The sequence below is a fragment of the Carcharhinus amblyrhynchos genome, chromosome 9, assembly GCF_965287045.1.
Source record: "Carcharhinus amblyrhynchos chromosome 9, sCarAmb.v2.hapA, whole genome shotgun sequence".
Taxonomy (NCBI): domain Eukaryota; kingdom Metazoa; phylum Chordata; class Chondrichthyes; order Carcharhiniformes; family Carcharhinidae; genus Carcharhinus; species Carcharhinus amblyrhynchos.
In genome coordinates this window covers 51429156-51444333 of record NC_137332.1, presented here as the reverse complement: position 1 = coordinate 51444333, position 15178 = coordinate 51429156, and the positions used below count along the sequence as shown (strand labels likewise).

The 15178-nt window shown below is 39.8% G+C and overlaps 1 protein-coding gene across 3 annotated transcripts in view; it reads left to right on the top strand.

The window, feature by feature from the left end:
- Positions 1–15178, top strand: part of raver2 (ribonucleoprotein, PTB-binding 2) — a 90401-nt gene that overhangs the window by 13484 nt on the left and 61739 nt on the right. For all 3 annotated transcript variants that reach the window (XM_080195618.1, XM_080195617.1, XM_080195616.1), the window contains exon 3: positions 10453–10922. In XM_080195618.1, coding sequence (XP_080051744.1) covers positions 10453–10922 — 470 coding nt within the window. The remainder of the gene's footprint in view (positions 1–10452; positions 10923–15178) is intronic.

Sequence of the window (15178 nt, the reverse complement as noted above, 5' to 3'; positions counted from 1 at the left end):
GAAAATTGATTGCACAATTTATACCAGAGCTAAAATAGCATTTTGGTTTACCTGTAACCACAGGTTTAATTGTCTTGATAATCATTTAAATTGCTTTGTGTTTTCATTTTGAATAAACCACATTAAGCCAGTGGCAAATAATTTAATTTTCCCTGATGATTAACACCAACTTTAAAGCAATTTAAAGTGCTCCAGGCATTACAGTCTGTCTTCCTTAGAGTGGAAATAAAAATTCTAAATGGAATGCTTTTCCTGCCCATGCCTGACAGATTCCACTTCCAGAGACAGGGAATGAATCTGACTTTGCAAACAAATGATAGACCTGTTTAGTGTTTCCTTGTGTAACTGCAATACTGGTGTCTGCTCACCAATGTGGAAAATAATGCAACTATGTCATGTCCATAAAAAGCAGAACAAATCCAATCCAGTAAATTATTGCCCCCATCAGCCCCCTTTCTGTCATCAACAAAGTTGTGAAAATGCAATCAAGCAGTACGTGCTCAGAATGGGGTCCACTTGGAGCTCAGCTATGCACCTCAATAGCGTTGGCCCAAACGTGGGCAAGGTGAATGCCAGAGGAGAATGCCTTGAATTCAAAGCAGCAGGTAAGTGTATAGGACAGTCTGGTTTTGGAGACAATCACCTTAGTCCCATGGCATTGCTTTTGGTGTCTCTCAGGATAATGTCTTGGGCCAGCAGCTGTTACATTAATGACCTTCCCTCCACATTAGGATTGCTCATCAGTGATGGCATGGTGTTTAACTCCATTCATAATTCCTCACTTGAGTAGTCCATGACTGCTGTGTGGAAGGAGGCTACCTAACTAGCGGCAATGACAACTTTCAATATGTGGAAGTCTAAACACTACACTTTGACAATTAATGATATTACCTTAACTAATCTTTACAAACAACTTGCTGGGTATCACAACTGAGAAACCCATTTTGAGGCTGGTGATTCTATGCTGAATGGTTCACCACCTGACTCTCTACTTTTAAGACACCAGTCTGGAGTGCAGTAAAGTACTTATACTTGCCTGATGTTGCAGCTACAAGCAACTTTCAAGAAGCTGAACACTGTTTAAATAAAGTTTTCTTTGTCAGAACTCCCTTCACCAATTTAAGTGCCAGTCTTTTCAATTTTTACTTTCTATAGGATACACTGCAAATTTATCAAGATTTCATAAATAGCACCTCCCAAACCAGTGATCACCATTGCCAAAAAGAACAAAAGGATACAAATAGCAGCAGGAGTAGATCATATGGTCCCTATGTGCCAGCTCTTCCATTTAGTCCGATGTTTGATTTATTACTGTCATGTGTATTGTGATACAGTGAAAAGTATCTTGCGTGCTATACATGAAAGTACATAGGGGAGAAGGAAAGGAGAGAGTGCAGAATATAGTGTTATAGTCAAAACTAAAGTGTAGAGAAAGATCAGCTTAATATATGTTAAGGTCATTCAAAAGTCTGAGAGCAGGGAAGAAGCTATTAAGTCAGTTGGTATGTGATCTCAGACTTCTGTATCTTTTTCATGGCTGGTCTTAGGTTTCACGTCTATTTCTCTGCCGATTTCCCCATATCACTTCATTCTCTAAATCTGTCTATCCCAGCCTTCAATGTATTTGATGGTGGACTATCCACAGTGGCAGAAGACTCTCAGTACTACAAGTGAAGTAATTTCTTCTGGGTCTGAAATGATCGAAGATAACAGATGAATGAGATTGTTCTTAAATTGGGAAGAAGGCTTTGTCATACAGAAGTTACATGTAATGATTTTGATGATGATTGTACAGATGGTCATTTCTATTCACATTCTTTTCAAACGGCAAATATGCCTTTTCTTTGAATCAGTTTTTAAGTTGCATTGTGGCACTGAGCTAAACCAAATTCAGGCATTTCCAGGCTCAATTTCGAGCTAGTTCTGAATTGGCAGATTAAATGTTAAAATTAGCATTAATGACTAGAGGATAGAAAGATGGATCGGTTCTTTCACACTTGGTTATTCCACACATAGGGATACTGGGTAATAAACATTAGGCTTGATTTTGATGCTGCCATAGTCTTGCACAACTTTAAGGCAATTAAGGACGGACAATAAATGTTAGCTTTGCCAGCGACATTCATTCCGAGATAGAAAAGGAGAATCAAGACTTGTTTGAACTATTCATGCTATAAGAAAATTAAAGGATAACCTTTCAGTATTTAAACCCTGTTTCCTGAGTGAGTGTAATGGGGTAGTTTGTACAAGTATAGCAAATGTTGCCAAAATGGCCCATTTTTCTCATGAGCCTATTGACTAATTGCAGACCAGAACCTGTGCCTGCGTTTGACAGAGTACCTCACAAGAGGTTATTGCAGAAGGTCGAGGGACATGGAGTTGGGGGTAGGGTGTTAGCGTGGATAGAGGATTGGTTGTCAAATAGGAGGCAGAGAGTGGGGGTCAACGGGTGCTATTCGGATTGGTGGATGGTGACTAGTGGAGTGCCCCGGGGTCGGTGCTGGGGCCTCAGCTTTTTACCATTTATATAGATGATCTGGAGGAGGGAACCGAGTGTAGGGTGTCGAAATTTGCTGATGACACCAAGATTGGGGGAACGGCAAATTGTGCGGAGGGTGTGGAGAGTCTACAGAAGGATCTAGATAGGCTGGGCGAATGGGCCAGGAAATGGCAAATGGAATTTAATGTTGGCAAGTGTGAGGTGGTCCACTTTGGTAGGAAGGACTATTACTTACGTGGCGAAAACTGCGGCAGGCGACGGTGCAGAGGGACCTTGGGGTCCTTGTGCATGAGTCGCAAAAACCCAGCTTGCAGGTGCAGCAGGTGGTCAGGAAGGCGAATGGGATGCTGGCCTTCATTGCGAGGGGGATTGAATATAAAAGTAGGGAGGTCTTGCTGCAGCTGTATAGGGCATTGGTGAGGCCGCAGCTGGAGTACTGTGTGCAGTTTTGGGTGCCGCACCTGCGCAAAGATATTTTGGCCTTGGAAGGAGTGCAGAGGAGGTTTACTAGGCTGATACTGGAGTTGAGGGGGTTGAGCTATGAGGAGAGGCTGAATAAACTAGGCTTGTACTCGTTAGAGTTTAGAAGAATGAGGGGAGATCTCATTGAGACGTATAAGATGATGAATGGGATGGATAGGATAGAGGTGGAGAGACTCTTCCCGCTCAAAAAAGACAGTAGGACTAGGGGGCAGAGCCTCAAGATAAAGGGGAGGGGGGGCAGTTTAGAACGGAGTTGAGGAGGAACTTCTTCACTCAAAGGGTGGTGAATCTCTGGAATTCTCTGCCCGTTGAAGTGGTGGAGGCTGCCTTGCTAAATATTTTTAAGACACGGGTTGATGGGTTTTTGATAAGAGAGGGGATTAAGGGTTATGGGGAGAGGGCGGGAAAGTGGAACTGAGCCACGACAGATCAGCCATGATCTTATTGAATGGTGGGGCAGGCTCGAAGGGCTAGATGGCCTACTCCTCCTATTTCTTATGTTCTTATGTGATACTTGACTCAGTCACTTTTCTAGTTAGCATTTAGCTTAAAAGTTAGCTATGTTGCACTATAAATTTTATTCACTGTACTTCTTGTACTGACAAATACCTCCCACAGCACCAGAATGAATTTCCCAAACTAGCCATTGATTTAAGTCCTGTAATATTTGAAGATATTCAGCACTGCAGACCCAGAGAGCTAGGAGAATGGGGAATAGGTAAAGGTGATGGGTACAAAGCCTGTATGCCACAGCAAGGGAAGAATTGTGACTGAGGAAAGAGCATTTTCAGAAGCTCTTATAAAAAAGTTGCATGTCAGCCTTGAGTTGCAAAAACTAGAAAAAGGAATGAATCCTCGCAGGAAGTGGGATGAGAAGAGGTACAAGCATTGTAGAGCCTGCATGGTTGTTTCATTGAACTTCTGTGTTCTATTTGCAAATGTGGCCCTGAACTTCCAGTCATTTGCTAATTCCACTCTGACACCTTTTGTTCTTGTCTTTTTGTATGTTCCCACCTACCTTTCACCCCCTTGCTCACCTCTGCCTTAAAAATATTCAAAGATTCTGCTTGTGGAAGAGTTCCAAAAGCTTGTGACCCTCAGAACATTTCTCATCTCTTAAATGAGAGACTCTTTATTTTTAAACAATGGTGTCTGGCTCTAGATTTCCTCAAGAGGAAACATCTTTTCCACATCCATTCTGTCAAGACCTCTTAAGAATCTTATGTTCCAATCAAATTGCTTCTTGCTTTTCTAAACACCAACAGATACAAGTCTAGCCTGGCCAACCATTCCAGGTGTGTTTTGGGTAGTATGGTGGCACAGCGGTTAACACTGCTACCCCATAGTGCCAGGAGTCCCGGTTCAATTCCTGGCTTGGGTCATTGTGCAGACTCCACACATTCTGCCTCTGTTTGCATAGGTTTTCTCCAGGTGCTCTGGTTTCCTTCCACAGTCCAAAAGATGTGCTGCTTGGGTGCTTTGGCCATGCTAAATTTTCATGTAACTTAATTGAGGTGTTAATGTCAGCCTACTTGTGACTTTTTTAAAGAAGTATTAGTTTAGTAAGCTTTCTGTGAACTATTTCGTGTACTTGCACCCATCCTTAAGTAAGGAGATCTATACTGTACACAGTAATCCCGATGTAGAATACAAAATCACGGATGGATTTCTGAGGCTGTATAAGACTCTGGTCACATTCCATTTGGAGCATTGTGAGCAGTTTTAGGCACCATATCTAAGGAAGGATATGCTAGCCTTGGAAAGGGTCCAGAGAAGGTTCACAAGAATGATTCCTGGAATGAAGAGCTTGTCGTGTGAGGAACAGTTGAGAACTCTGGGTCTGTACTCTTTGGAGTTTAAAAGGATGAAGGCGGTGGGGGGGGTCTTATTGAAATCTCAAGATACTGAGAGGCCTGGATAGAGTGGACGCAGAGAGGCTGTTTCCGCTAGTAGAAAAAGCTTGAACCAGAGGACTCAACCTCAGGCAAAAGAGACAATCCTTTAAAACCCCTCTTGTTCCAATTCTCCTTGCAATAAATTAGAACATTGTTAGGTTTTTTAATTACTTACTAGCATTTTGCAATTCATGCACATGGATAGCCAGATCCCTCTGCATCTCAGCTCTGCAATCTCTCTCGATTTAGATAACATACTCTTTATTTTTCCTGCCAAAATGTACAGGTTCACATTTTCCAACATTCTTCCTTTGTCAGATCTTTGCCCTCCCAACCTACCTATATTCCTTTGTGACCTCCTCTTCACATCTTTCTTTCCTACCTTTGTCATCAGCAAATTTGGCAATTACCTCTGGTTCCTTCATCCAGGTCACTTTTATATGAATTGTAAAAAAATTGAGGCCCCAGCATTGATCCATGTGGCACACCATTTGTTACATTCTGCCAACCAGTAAAAGATCCATTTTATACCTACTGTTTCCTATAGGTAACTAATCTTCTTTCCTTGCCAGTATGTTACCTCCTGAATCATGAGCTTTTATTTTCCACATAACCCTTGATGTGGCACCTCAATGAAGTTCAGCAAAAGCCCAAAGTATATCAATTGGAAAAGAGACCTACTTTTATATTTAATGTTTAAACAATGACAATATGATGAATGCAGATATCATGAGCAAATGAAATCGGCTTATTAAGATGTGCTGATAATCAGTCAGTGAAAATATATGGTTAAGCAAGAAGAAACGATTGATCCTTAGCAAAAAAGATTGTTACAAGTGGTTGCTCAAACTGAAGTCTTTCTCACAACTTGAATTTATGATGGCACAGTGGTTAGCCCTGCTGCCTCTCAGCACCATGGACCCACGTTCAATTCCCAGCTTGGGTCACTGTCTGGAGTTTAAGTTTTCCCCAAGTCTGCATGGGTTTCCTCCAGCAGTCCAAAGTTGTGCGGGTTAGGTGGATTGTCCATGATAAATTGCCCCTTAGTGTCAGGGAACTAGCTAGGGTAAATGCATGGGGTTATGGGGATTTAGGCCTGGGTAGAATTGTGGTTGGTACAAACTTGATGGGCCGAATGGCAGCCTCCTGCACTGTAGGAGCAAAACTTGACATCTCACTAAATAATAAGGCAGACAAGATATAAGGGCAGACAGTCAAATAAGTTTTTTTTAGTGTCCTAAATGACTGAAGAAGTGTATATCCAGAGCTTAAGGCTTCATCAGCTGAAGGCATAGCCAACAATGTTTGAGTGATTCGTGGGTGGAGGAGTGCAGATGTCTTGGAAGGTTGTAAAGCTGGATAAAGTTAAAGGTGAGGGAGGGTTGAGGCCTTGGTGCGATTTGAAACAATATGGGAATCTTAAAATTGAGACATCACTCAACTGGGAGCCAGTGCAATTGAGTGAATATGGGTGATTGAATAAAGTTTGGCGCAAATTATGATGCGTTCAGCAGAGTTTTGCTTGAGTTTCAACTTTTAGCGTGCTGGAAAATGGGAGGCCAACCAAGTGTGTTAGAATTGTCCAGTCTAGAGGTAATTTAGACGTAGATGAGAATTAGAGATGAGCAGAGTCAGGTCATATCATTGGAAGTCTTAATGATGGTGTGGATGTGTGGTTGGCAGCTTATCTCTAGCTGAAGGATGGTACTAAGGTTGCAAATTTGGTTCAGTCTCAGCTACCAGGATGAGGGTTTTAATTGTTTTAGTACTCTTGGTGATTGTAGTTGTTTGAAGTTCCTCCCTCCCATGCACCTCTTGACACACGCTTATTTCTGGAATGTTATTTGTATGAACTATGAGCACAGATGCAAAATATCTTGTCAATTCATTCACCATTTCCTTTATTAATTCCCCAGACACACACTATGGAGGACCAACATTCACTTTGCTTTTTAAATTCCTGTATAAATGCTTATTATCTAGTAATAGATTTGTAACCAATTTCTCATTCTTTTAGTAATTCCTGGCTTAGTTTTATATTGTATCCAGTCTTTTGATCTGCCATTAATCTTAGTGGAGTTGTATTTTTTCTTTCAATTTGACATTACTTTTAACTTGGTTAGCCATGGATGGAATTGGATATTAGGAAAAATGCAAAACCAAATTAGGAAGCTAAGGAGAATCTATGATATTAAATTGTGAAGGAATATAAACTACAACAAAAAATAATTTGCATGCAAATAAACATTGTGGTGCAAATAGAGATGCTAAAGGAAGAATAAATAAAATCTTTGCCAGCAATAGTAAAATGGTGAGATATTACTTTGCTTCAGCATTTAGTGGGAGGTTAGGCAGACAGATTACAGAAGATGAGTAGAAATTATATAACTACATTAAAGTATAGAATTATCAGCTAATAAGATAAAACTTGTGGGGTGGACAGATTGCTTCCATACATTTTAGAAGGATCTCAGACTAATATTTTACACATTTTTAATTAATTCATTAGCAAAAGGTGCAACACCAAAGGACTGGCTAAAATACCTGTACTTGAGAGAGAACATATCCTGGAAACTGTAAGCCAGTTAGCTTCTGATCAGTGATCAGAAAGTAATGGTTTTCCTACTAAACGAGAAAGTAGAAAATATCTCAAAACCAAAAAAGTGGCAGTAAAGAATTCAAAAGGGAAATTCTTGCTTGACCAATCTCATTGTTTTCTTTGAGCCGACAAAGCACTTAGTAGCCTTCTGGTCTTAACATTGATGTTAACAACTTCGATCTCAACTATGCTCTTTCTCTCCCACAGCATGTTAGTTATGAAAAATAGCTGTGGGTGGGCTGTTGGGATGCAGATGGTGTGAGCTGATGCTCAGAATGGAGGTTTTTTAACTATGCCAGTTAAATACATGTATTTTTTTCCCTACCACATTTAAGGGACACAGGCCTTCAGTGCTTTGCTAGATTGTCTAGGCTTCCCTTCCTCTTTCCATCTTGTTGTAATCATCCTCTGGGCATCTTTTTCATTTGTCATGGTCATTGTTTCTATCATTCAGTTATCTCTTGTTATCCACCAAATTGCAGATTTAAAAATTGTCTGCCATTTTTTCCCTGGATCTGCATGTATTAAAGGTTGTTCATCTGCATATCTTCCAATTCTTCTAAAGGTCAGTGACTTGAAAAGTTAACCCATGTTTTTTGTCCAGAGATGCTGTCTGACTGTTTCTGGCATCTGAAATTTAATTTTACATTAATTTTAACTGGCTCCTGATGTTGTCAGGTTATTGAAAGTTTTTCCTTATTGGAAAGATTATCCAACAAATTAAGCACTTGTATGTGGCCAATTGCGCTTCCAGTTAGTAAAAACATGAGTACACATTTGTTCAATATGTAATCTCAGTACCCACATTTACACAAATGTGCATGTGTACCTTAACCTTTTGTGCCTTTGTTGGCAAAAAATGATGTGTGAGACTTTTGATCATGGAATGTTTTCAGTTTTGGAATGGTAATGATGAGTGAAATACATTTACCTGCATGTCAGGTGTTTTCTACAAAAATTAGTGCATGTGACTAAAATGTTGCTGCTGTGGACAGAACTGTGGCTTGTCAGCCATTTCTATTGGACACTATTGCCTTAAATTTCTGAATTTTATTAGAGCCTGCGTGCTGATCTTTTGTTTTTCTGGCAGTGCTGTGCAAGCTAAAACACCTAAATGGTATAGCATTGCAAAGCATAAAAGGTGAAGCCAAACAAAAAACGATCTAGAATGTTGGGGCTCCTGTAACCTTATTTGCAACGTACTATGGTTCAAATTTTCAATTTTTAAAGAATACTCATTGTTCTTGAATGCAAGTTTTCAATACATATCAAGTGTTGATCTGCATTGTGCAATTTGAACAAACTTTTTTCAATTAATTAATTTGTAATTGCTCAATGAAAACTTGTCTGCATTAGCATTTCTTTATACAATGTTTAGAATTTTATGTTGTAAGCTGATTCGTTAAGCAGAAGTACTTACTTTGAATTACTTGAGATGGCCGGCAAGTGTCAATTTCAGTTTATTCTTAAGAGTCAAGTTTCTAGGTGGTGTGCCGAAGGTATGCGGTCTTTCAGATGAAACATTAAGCTGAAGCTCTGTTTTTTCCCCTGAGGTAGTTGTAAAATGTTCCATGGCATGATTACGAAGACAAATAGGGGAAATATCCCTGGCACTCTGGCTAATATTTGTCCCTCGATCAAGTAATTTTTAAAACTGATCATCTGGTCATTATCACACTGCTATTTATAAGAACCTATTAAGCGTAAACTCTTCCGACATTAATTGTAGTATTTTATTGGCTGTAACATACTTTTTGGTATGTCTGGTAGTCATGAAAAATGCTATACAAATGCAAATCTTTTCAGTATGTTGTCCAGCCAGCTATCAAATGCACTATTAGAATTATAGCAATATAGAATCATTAGAATCCTTACAATGCAGTAGGAGTCTCTTCGGCCCTTCAAGCATACGCTAACTCTCGACAACGATCCCACCAGGCCATATCCCCATAACTCCACTAATTTCCCTAACCTCTCTTGGGACACTAAGGGGCAATATTAGCATGGGCAATCAACCTAAGCCGCACATCTTTTTAGTGTGGGTGGAAATCCACGCAGACCTGAAGAATGCGCAAACTCTACGTGGTCACCCAATGCCGGAATTGAACCTGGGTCCGTGGTGCTAAGGCTGTAGGCCTAACCACTGCCACTGTGCTGTCCCTGTATATCAGAGTTCAATTCTAAGCTCCTCTTTTCTTTGACGGGAAACCAGAACTGAAAAGTACTATGTACTTCAGCTTGCCAAACTGAAATTTCTAAAATGAAAACAGCAATCAGAAGCTAATAATCTAATGTAGCCAACAACAACAAATTAATAAGTTAATAGTTTCACAGGAGAAATTGATCAGTCAATAAATAATCTATGGTTTTTGATGCTGTGGATCAGTCCTCTGACCTATCATACTTCAAGATTTCTGCTTTTTCTATTTAAGTCTGTATTTTGTTGAAATGGTGAACAAAACATTGACAGGTGGAATATAATGTAGGAAAATGTTAACTTGTTCACTTTGGCAAGAATACATTTGAATGGGGAGAGACTGGTATTCATATACCAGAACAGCAGATTTCTTTGCCCATCCTGCAAAGTTGGTATACAGTTGCAGCAAGTGATCCGGAAGGCAAATGGAATGTTGACATTTATTACAAGTGGAATTGGGTATAATAGGCACGTTTTACTGCAGTTGCGATCACAGCCATATCAGCCTTGATCTTATTGAATGAAAGAGCAACCTTGAGAGGCCAAATGGTCCACTCATCATTTCTGTTCTTGTGTAAATGGAACATTGTTTCCGTATGAGGTGAGTATCCAGTTAGGAATACTAGTTAAATGATGGAAGAAATTACAATATGCAAACCTGGTTCTTGTGTTGAAGGGATCAAGAAAATGTTAATTCTGAAGGTGGCAATAGATGAATGTACATCAGATTTTATGGCATCTAATTCTTGTATTTAAATTGTTTCTTTTCCTTTTTCAGCTTTTGTTACTTTGCTGAATGGAGACCAAGCACAGGATGCCATTCAAAAATTTCATAAGTCCAATTTCCAGGGGACAGAGATATCTGTTCAACTGCAACCTACTGATGCCTTGCTTTGCATTACTCAACTTCCATTGTCCTATACTCAACAACAGTTTGAAGAACTGGTACGCCTTTATGGAAACTTGGAGAGGTGTTTCCTTGTTTATAGTGAAACTACTGGCCATTCAAAAGGTTATGGTTTTGTGGAGTACATGAAGAAGGACTCTGCTGCTCGAGCTAAATCCGAACTTATGGGCAAACAGCTGGGATCTTGCATATTATATGTGCAGTGGACAGATGTTGATCATCTCACAGCTGATTTCCTTCATTCAAAGTGCCTTTGCATAGATAAAATTCCCTACGATTATAAAGACGCAAAGGAACTGACAGAGCTCTTCTCTCAGAAGTTTAAACCAATTTTCTGTCAGGTATGTGGAGCAATGAGTGAATATGTTCAGGCTGTTGTTGTTTATTGCCAAATACTGTTCACTGTAGTTCAGTTGTAATCTTTTTTCATGCTAGATATGCAGTATTTTAAATCATAATACAAATTGAATAACATTATGCAGCATCAAAAAGTCATTTTTTTTTCTCCCACCATTTTATTTTGTACTGCTTTAATTGCTCATTTTCATTACTGTTTTAAACTTTTGTGTTCTAAACACTGGGTCATGGCCTCTTTATCTTATGTAATTTTCAAAAAAGTTGTGCCATGCAATTTTGATCAAGTCTATTAAGTGAACTTGCATAAACTCTCCTATTGGTATTAATTTGTATAAACTTATTGAGGAACTGACTTGACTGAGTGAATTGAATTTTTGTTAACAGGAATGGCAATGAACAGGATTTGGCCAGTGAATTATGCTGTTTTTAGATATCATGTACCATATTCCACACTTTTTCTCATGAGAAAGTTGCTGTATAAATATTCTTTACTAAAGGCCATCGACCTTCAATCCACAGTGTTCATCCATTTTGCATTTGTATAGCTGGTAGTCATCTGGCAGTCTTCATTCTGTTTTGTGATATTTTGTTTTCTCACTTACAACAGCAATAATTAGTGAATTTAGGATTAGATTATTGCCCTGTGATTTTGAAACTGTACCCACGGTAAAAGAGTATATGTGGAATTGGGAGGAAAACCGTTTCAAAATAATTCTGGGTTGAATTCACTAGTTCTGTGAAAATAAGACCAATCAAATCAGTAATTTTGTTACCAATGAATTGCTGTAATTCAGATTTGTACATTCTTTGAAAATTTTTTTGAATTGAAGCAAATTATGAAGCATTTATTGGCTTTCAACTGTAACATCCATATTCTTCCCTGGTTGCCTTCCTCATACTCCTGCCGTACAATCCCTGCAGTGCAGAAGGAGGCCATTCAGCCCATTGATTCTCTGAAAGAACATCCCACCCTTGAACAAGGGTGGAACATGTGCGACCCACCCCCCAGCCATCTGGCACCACCATTGCATCCCAGGAAACTAAAAAATTATGGTGGTTGCCTCTGCAATTTTCCTCATCTGGTCCTGATGCTTTATCAACAAGAACAGATGGCCATCCAAAATCACCACCGTATCAATTTTGAACCCTCTAGTGTCTGAATTACCTCTTCCCCATAAGAGAGATGGGGAATAATATTCAGAATAAGGGATAAATAAAAACCTTAAATAAAAACAAAAAATGCTAGGTAAACAGCAGGAATGGCAGCATCTGTGGAAACAGAATTGACATTTTGGACCTAAGTGACCCTTCTACAGAAATCTAAATTCAGGGTTACTTTGCATGCATATGAATGCAGAGTGTAGTAAATAAGACTTGTGTTACAGTGTGGAAATGTGATGTTGTGGAGGTAGAAACCTGGTGCAAAGGGCTGGACTAGATATTAAGTATTCCTGGATGCAAAATATTCAAAGTTCAGAATGGAAGAAAAGGGAGTAGGATGGCAAAGTTAAGGAGACCATTACAGTGGTGGAAAAAGAGGATGTCTCAAAGGGGTCAAGAATAGAATCGATTTGGCTAGAGCAAAGGAACAAAAATCATGCAACATTGCTCAGTGTGTAGTTTGCAAATTTATTCCTTTACGTCCTTTACAAGGAAATCGCAGAGGGGTACAAAGTGTATTCAGGGAGATTTTCTATTGGAGTATATTTTCAGTCCAATAGGAAAGGAAGCACTCTGAACTGTTTTGGGAATGCGGTAGGTCAAATGAATCTAGTATTAGTAGAACATTTGGGGTCAGTGATCATTGTATAAGGTAGACTGGCTACAATAAACAAAGCAAGAATGCTCGGTTAACTGGGGGGAAAAAAGCAACTTCAACGAGGTAATACAAATTGGGCCAAAAAAATTGGAAGTCAAAGGATGACAAGAAAATGACAGTGGAACAAAGAAGGGATAGTTCTGGCACAGTCAAGATATATTCTGTCGAAAGGGAAAGATAGGGCATACAGAGCTAGATCACCCTGGATGGCAAGAGAATTAGAAATTAAGAAAGTGCATGTGACAGGTAGAAAAACTAGGGTAAATTCACAAGATTCAGTGGGATGATGAAAAAGCAAATAAAAAAGAGAAGATATGAAAATAGATTGGCAGCCAACATAAAAAGAAATCTCCAAGTCTTCTACGGATATATAAATAGTTAAAGGATGGTAAAATGAGTAGGGTTCATCATGGACAAAAAAGTGGGGTTGACACATGGAGCTTAGCTGAAATAGTAAATGAATGCCTTGTTTTGTCTTGACCCTTAGAGCTACACCCAATGTCCCAAGAATTTAAATCCTTCTAGCCACACATTCACCTGCTTTATCTTCCCATTTCTATGTGCATAACGCTGAGAGGCCGTAACTTCCTACTTGGCTCCTAGGTTCTGACTGCAGGACTACGTCTGTCTTATGTTGTGTGGACCAATACTGCTGGCTGTTGACCCTCACCCCTCAAGGTACTCTGCAGCCTCATGGTGACTTAATTGACCTGCCACCAGGAAGGCAATATTCGATTTTGGATTCACATCTGCAAACTGACATTTCCTGCACGAAAGATTATCCATGTCAGGAAGGATCCTGGAGTTAATGTAGCACAGGAAATTCACTCTAGAGGCTGGAGCAGACTTGCCATTCTTCTCTTTATTAATTAATCTCAACGCTACTCAGAAACCTTACCACTATTAATAAACCTTACACTGAAAAGCTCTAATATGTAATAAATCTACAAGTAGAAGATAAGACTCACCAGCTGCTCACTTGGTAATTGGTATTAATAGTTAATATTTTAGCATTTGTTGAACTCAGTTGTTTAGACTCGATCCCTAAGTAGTAATGCCTTTTGTAGCAGTGTGGGTGATGGGCACCTTTCCAATAGCTTTCTATACTGCTTCGTGTGTGACAAAATGTCCATGAACTCTAACTTCAGGACAGCTGTTATGATCCCAGTTGATACAGCTGCACAAGAAGATCCTAGAATGATCATCTTGTGTTTCCAAATTGGGGCAGCACAGTGGTTAGCACTGCTGTCAGGCATCCAGGTTCGATTCCAGGCTTGGGTTATTGTCTGTGTGGCTTTCCTCCCACAGCCTAAAGATGTGCAGGTTAGGTGAATTGGCCATGCTAATTCTCCCTCAGTGTACCCAAGGCACAGTGGTTAGCACTGGTGCTTCACAACTCCAGGGATCTGGGTTTGGTTCTCAGTTTGGGTCACTGTCTGTGTAAAGATTGCTTGTTCTCCCTGTGTCTGTGTGGATTTCCTCCCACAGTCCATAGATGTGTGGGTTAGGTTAATTGGTCATGCTAAATTGCCCCTTAGTCTCCTGGGTTGTGTGGAGGGATTAGATGGTAATATGTGGGGGTCGGGCCTGGGTGGGATTGTGGTCGGTGCAGACTTGATGGGCTGAAGGGCCTCTTTCTGCACTGTAGGGTTTCTATGATTCTATGAAGGTGCTGGAATGTGGCGATTAGAGGATTTTTGCTGTAACTTCATTACGATGTTAACGTAAGACTACTTGTGGCTATAAATAAACTTTAAACTTTTCCATTTTCAGATAGACTTACCATATATTCTTCCGGTGCTTTTAGCAAGGATCCACTTCCAGGATTTCCAATTCTCCTTTCGGAATTCCTATGTATTTAACTGCCATGTGCTTTTAAGCTTCCATACAATTTCTCAGGTACTCGGCCATTCAATAGAAAACTGCTGCTTCACAGGCTGAACTAAAGTCACCAACCTTAAGATTATTACTGATTTCTGGCTTTTTATTGCTAAGTGCACCAGGTCTGCATTTTTCAGCCCTGTCTTTAATTTCTGTAAACCATTTCTATTAAAATTCTAGTTTCTTTCGTCTTTTTGACTTCAGTCTTCCTGGAACCACTCTTCTTTCCCTAATTTCTAAAACTATCTTTTTTACTATATGGGACTTGCTCCATTATCCTACTTATGGCAGAGATGAGTCGTTTCTCCTCTGTGCTCCACTGCCTTGGGCCTAATTAAAACTAAACTCAAAAGGTTCTTCTAACTTAAAGGTTGCTAAGCAACAGTTCTGTCCTTTTAAGATCTGTTTGCTTTTCAAAAGTTAAAGTTTATTTGCCACAAGTAGGCTTGCATTAATGCAAACCTATGCAAGCTTAACGCCGGGTGGCACGTTAGCACTGCTGCTTCACAGCTCCAGGGACCTGGGTTCGATTCCCAGCTT